We start from the raw sequence: 6,308 nt of genomic DNA on the forward strand, positions 1-6,308 counted from the left end.
TGATGAAACAAAATAATCCGTAAAATATTTAAACAATATTCGAAAAAAAATAAAGAAAAAAAAAAAAGTGCTAGGAAAAAGACATAAAATAATTCAGTTGTTGAAGGACAACTAATCTAATTAAAAATCTAATCGTATTGTTTTAACTAAGTGAAATACATGGAAATCATTTTTTTTTCGATTTAATTCTATTTTTAGACCATACAAATTCCAACAATATTTATAATACATCCTTGTCTTTTGTTCCTACCAACAAGTAAAAAGTTTTGACAATAATCTTATCAATAAAAGGATTGATGAAGCATTATAACATAATGAAATGAGCGGTAAGACAATAGTTCAATCATATTTTTATATACACATGTTACATTTCTAATATTTTCTTTTTAGCACTTTTTTAAAATGATATTTTAATTAAACAAATTGAAATAACGAAAATAATACACTTATCTAAATTCTAATTTGGCAGGATGTCAAAACTAAGTGCGCACTAAAAGAAGTGATACACTCTCATATTATCTCTTTTATATGAATATCACATTTATTATATAAATTTCCAACTTATAATTGTTTTATTTAAATTTCGTTACAACAAGGAAATATATGTCAAATGATTTATATAATGAAACCAACGAACCGACGATTTATGAACTTAACTGAAACAACTTTCGTTTTGTTAAACAAAATAAACGATCATGCATTAACACTTTAGTAACTTTAACCGAATGTTTATATCTAATCTGTTTTTTCCTATATAATGTAAGTTTTCTTTTGCATATCAGTTCTTAACAAATATCTGAATCATCTAGATCAATATTAAGCAGGTAGACTCGACACTAAAGCTTTGGAAACAAAATTTATAGCACCGCTTTGAACAAAAGTATAAATCAAGTGTCTAAATTGACTGAAATAAGGAGATTGAACCTTACCTTACTTTTAAGACCAATTCGTAAATAATTATTATTAGACAATTTGAGGAATTTAGTATCTATTAAAGAAATGTCATCAACTTTTTTCAGTTCTCATCGAAATGAAACATTATTTTATGAGTACCTCAACCTGTATTTTGTCAGTATTTTTGGCTATTGAAAGCAGTATTTCTATCCGTATTGGCATGGTTAAATATTTAAAAAAAATATAAAATAAATAAATAAATAAAAAAAAACATAAAAAAAACCCAAAACAAACAACAAAAAGAACAAAAAAAAAAAACAACCCCCCACAAACAAACTGAGGCAAGACCCTCTTCATTCAGCCATCTCGTTACATTATTATATTTCGCAAACTTGACGAAAAAAAACCCAAACCAAAATAGTCAAGAAGTCAAAATTCGTATTCAATAATTCAAAATATACAAGTGTTTTTACAACATGTTATTTTGGTAACAAATGATAGACAGGACGCGTCTTAATACTTATATTAACAATTCATAAATTTTCTTATTATGTTCCTGCATTTGGAGTTAATCTGATCCGTAAATATATCTATGAGATCAGGGATGGTTTCTTCCTAAAATATGCATGTTCAAACGATCTTATATATGTATGCGTCTTCAATAACGAGTTGGTGTACAGTTATGGAATGTCTATTTCACAAATGTCGACGCATATGTTCCAGCTGTTGTAACCACAATTCAATCCTCTTTTGTTCGAATGTGACCTACAAAGTAAGATTTACCACCAGGTTTTATACTAACATGAGCAACATACATAGTGCCAAACTCGTTGGATCTGTTTACTATTCATGAGCTTTTAAACCTCCTCCGGTTATTGATAGTGTTTGTGCTAAGCCTTCTGTTTATTGTGGTTTTTCTTTTCTTTATTTCTTTTCGTTTTCCCACACCATTGTCAGTTTGCCTTTGACTTATGCGTTTCAATATCCATTTGGTATATTTTGCCTTTCCTTTCATAGTCGCTCACTTAAACCGCGATACACAAACTAATGGGGGAGCTTTCAAAGATGCAGAAATCAAAGGTGTTTTAAAGAAGTAAAAACATGCACTGACGCTTATAAGTACTAAATATTCTACCGTCAATTGAATATAATAACGCCTACATGATGTGGTTATTCCTATATGCATATTTTAGATATAACACAAAAAATAATTAAAACATTTAGGAAGAAGAAATGGATACTTGCAGATTGGCCGAACGGCTGTTAGTATTGTGAAAGGGAACATCGCAACTCAAGAGGTAATAATTTGTTTTTATTTGCTTTAAAAATATTTGCATCAAAACTTAAGCATTTGTTGTACTTATTATCTATCTTAAAAGTTGAAATAACAGGGAAACACACTATGTACAAAACCTGATACTGATACACTATTTTGTTACGTGCCAGTTGCTTGTCAAAATAGGTATTTTGTTGGTTCACTTTTTTGTCGTATAGATTGCGTTAAGTCTAATTTAAATACCGGAAATATTAAAACATTGCATCCAGTCTAATTTGAATACCGGAACTAATAATTATATTTAAAAACTAATCTTGTTTAAACACTTTAATTTTTCTATGTGTCAAAAACTTTCTAATTTTAAATTCAAAGAGACTCAAAGTACATGCATGAAATAGGAACATTACAAACCCATTATACAAAAAGATATGTAAACGATGTACCTAGATGACAAATAATTACGAGTACAACCTAACAGTGATTGCAACTTTGCTAAATATACCATGGCCGTTTCTATTTTTATAACAATTAAGTTGTATGTATCACGAACATGTAATAGTATATATACATATTATTTTGAAATTTAAATAGATTGATGTGATAGTCAATACCACGAATGCTGAGTTAAAACTTGACAAAGCAGGACCATCATCCCAGGCAATCCTGTCAGCTGCTGGCAACAGTATTCAAAGTGAATGTAACGTTAAATATCCGTTTAAAATAAACCCTGGTGATGTTGCAATTACTGGACCTGGCTATTTAGAAGCTTTAAATATATTTCATATATATCTGCCACATTACAACGATTCTGAAGATGAAAAGGTTTGAATAATATTAATATGCACAAACCAAATGTTATTAATTCATATTTTCATAAATCAACAATAGCACTACATGTAATTTGCTAGCTACTTTAATTTTATACGCGTTTTAAAGTAGTGTAGTTCTACAACGCAAACTTTAGAGTTATGTCATTCATCGGTAAAAAAGGGACAAAAGATACCAGAGGGACAGTCAAACTCATAAATCGAAAAAAAAACTGACAACGCCATGGCTAAAAAATAAGGACAAACAGACAAACAATAGTACACATGATACAACATAGAAAACTGAAGAATAAACAGCATGAACCCCAAAAAAAACTAGGGGTGATCTCAGGTGCTTCGGAAGGGTAAGCAGATCCTGCTCCACATGTGGCACCTGTCGTGTTGCTTATGAGATTACAAATCCGGTAAATAGTCTAATTCGGTAGGTCACATTCATGAAAGGAAAGGGGGTTATAGTTACGACGTAAGAAACAAATCCGATATGCAGATTCAAAGTACATGCATGAACATATATAAAGTTCGTCAATTATTCGCGCTTTTATGGCGTCATAGACTAGTTAGAGTGGATTTCTTGTATCCGTGCGCTATTAAATTCCACCAAGCGTCTTTGTCATTGTGCAGGATAAACTAGAAAAAACGTTGTTCCCTGTTTGGCAGTACAATTGTTAATAAAAACAGAGGAATGCCCGCCACATGATTGTATGGTTGTAAGAAGTTTGAACCTCGACATAAAACAGGTGAAAAATACTAAATGAATTCAAACTCGTAAGTCGAAAATAAGCTAATGTGACGCCATGGCTAAAAAAGAAATAATTGGTAAACACCAAAAAGACAACGGTATACTAATATGATAGAAAACTTACAGCAGAGCAGCATTGTCGTTTGATATGTCTCAATACATTTTTATTCTATAAGTTTGATGTTTATAATAGTATATTGATAGCCTTTTTTGAAACTTAAACACTTTTTTCAAATAGCTGGTATTTAATATATTGAAATGTATGGTGTTGCAAACCTTTGTTGATATGTTGATGTTTTTTTGGAGTTTGTGTGTTACTACTTTGTTGTCCAATCCCTGCTCTGAAAAATATGAATCAGATCTTAATTGATTACAGAGAACCAACTTAACCGAATTCGAAATGCATAAATATTAACATCTAGACTAAATATGATATACACTGTTTTTTATTGTGCAAACATCGAAACGGCCGTTTTATTTTAAATGTTTTTTCTTGTGAAATCCATTGGTTTCAGGCAAGCGTACTTTCTGTATATTATTCATTTTTCAGCAACCTATAGATTTCATAAATTCCGTGCGTCCGTAGCAACTTTTGGCATTAATCTTTTACAAGAAAGCTCAAACCTAAATATTTGAAAGCCAGTAGTGCAATAACATTTTTAAAACAATAGAACACTTATAACTTGAAATTTTGTGCAAGCTAAAATACTTTTGTCTTCTTATAATTACATATATATCTTTTATTTAAAAGTATATTCATACAGCACTGAATGTGTGTCTAACAAAAGCTGATAGTTTGGGAAATCAGTCAATTGCGTTTCCTGCCCTTGGAACTGGCAAGTTGAACTACAATCCAAATGTCGTAGCTAATTCATTATTCGAAGCAGTTGAAAGGTACAACGAACAAAATCACAATCCAAAGTTGGAACTAGTTATATGTGTTGTTTACCAAGAATAAATGTATCAGGTATGTTTATGGTTGTAGCGTAGGATTTATTTTTATGAAGTCGAAGGAAACATGATAACGAAATAGAGGCAAACTTATTATTACATGAACGAAAAGAATAAAGAAAGAAAGACACACATAGTAATATCAAATTATCTGAATCTAGAGCAACAAACTACAATCAAGTCGTGAATTCAGGTGCTTCCTGTTCAACCAGTAGCATCACTAGCGCTGATCAAACCAAGACCAACAGAAAATATCCAAAGTTATATTTAACACAGATTTTCTATAGCGGTCGACCAAATGATGGCGTCTAATAATCTTTCGTATAGCTGGTTCTCTTTCACGATTTATACCACTCGTTTGGTGTGTTTTATCCTTTAATTTTGCTATTTGATTAGGGACGTTCCGTTTTGAATTTTCCTCGGAGTTCAGTATTTTTGTGATTTTACTTCTTCAATATATTCCTTGCAAATAGTATCCTTTAATCTAGAATAATCGTTAAAGTAATCACAAGTCCTAAACTACAGGAATATATAAATGTGAATTTAAAGCCTCGAATTGATATCCACTTTATAAGGAATGTAATAAAAAAAAAACAATCAGAATAGCAAAATCGTAAAAGGTTACGTTTACCTAAGAAATTTGGCATGTTAGTTTATGAATGATTTCTAAGTTTATCAACCGCAAAGTTAAGTCATGTTTGAAAAATAAGTCCACAAAACATAATATTAATCGAAAATCTTGAAGATGTCAGTTTGAAATATATATTTTTCGAAGCATAGTGTAATTTTGCAAAAGTATTATTTGTCCCTTTCAAACCAGATATGTTTTAACAGTGTGAAAAAGACAGTTATATTGATGATTTATTTTTTATTTCAGAAATTTGTTGCAGCGGCAAGAAGAAGAGCCAGACTGAAAGGTTTATAATTCAATCTGATAAGAATGAATAATTTCTGTAATTCAGGATAATATGCACCGATGATGTTATTTCTACCTCTGGGTCGACTGCTTAAGTGAGAGGTTTAGCACTATAAAACCAGGTTCAATCCACCATTTATTTTCCTCAGAGTTCAGTATTTTTGTTATTTTACTTTTTTCAATACCATTGCTGATGTACTGTTATCAAGTATCCAGTTTTTCGCTACTGGTACGACAGTACAGAATTTGTTAAGATTTGCTATTACAAAATTATTTCAAATTAAAGAATATATCCCCATCACGCAAAGCTCTGATTCCTTGAACCACTATAGTTATTCTTCTTATGACTTTTTTTGGCTTGATTTAAAAAAAGACTCAAATCGTAAATATTTTGGTCGAAATAAGCATATGGTGTAGACATATTGTTTCCATCAATGTTATTACTATAAAAAAGGTAATTGTAGATACATATGTGGAAATTCAATACAAAAATAAGGTGAAAATAATTCCTTGAATTTTGAAGAAAACTAAGTATTAGTAGCCTAGAATTATGTCTAACATATTACAGGGAATGAGGCCAGGGGATTGATGGAAAGGACGTCTGGAAGTACGACACTAGGGAACACAACTATTAAAGTCATGGTAGGAGATCTGACACAGAAACAGGTATTTGTTCGATTTAACATTGGTTAAGATAAAAAATAT

General features: G+C 30.6%; 1 protein-coding gene across 1 annotated transcript; it reads left to right on the top strand.

The window, feature by feature from the left end:
• The first annotated feature begins 239 nt into the window (after window positions 1-239).
• On the top strand, window positions 240-4,697 carry LOC143085685 (protein mono-ADP-ribosyltransferase PARP15-like). The gene is made up of 4 exons (XM_076262183.1): window positions 240-326; window positions 2,119-2,192; window positions 2,762-2,992; window positions 4,488-4,697. The coding sequence occupies exons 1-4, from the start codon at window positions 320-322 to the stop codon at window positions 4,692-4,694; spliced, it is 519 nt and encodes a 172-aa protein (XP_076118298.1). The 5' UTR covers window positions 240-319; the 3' UTR covers window positions 4,695-4,697.
• Window positions 4,698-6,308: the final 1,611 nt, after the last annotated feature.

The sequence above is a fragment of the Mytilus galloprovincialis genome, chromosome 8 (assembly GCF_965363235.1).
Source record: "Mytilus galloprovincialis chromosome 8, xbMytGall1.hap1.1, whole genome shotgun sequence".
Taxonomy (NCBI): domain Eukaryota; kingdom Metazoa; phylum Mollusca; class Bivalvia; order Mytilida; family Mytilidae; genus Mytilus; species Mytilus galloprovincialis.

Excerpts from the sequence above, each read along its gene's own strand:
- LOC143085685 (XM_076262183.1), top strand. Across the intron at positions 2,193-2,761 it reads GGAACATCGCAACTCAAGAG|ATTGATGTGATAGTCAATAC; the intron begins GTAATAATTTGT and ends AAATTTAAATAG. Across the intron at positions 2,993-4,487 it reads ACGATTCTGAAGATGAAAAG|TATATTCATACAGCACTGAA; the intron begins GTTTGAATAATA and ends TTTATTTAAAAG.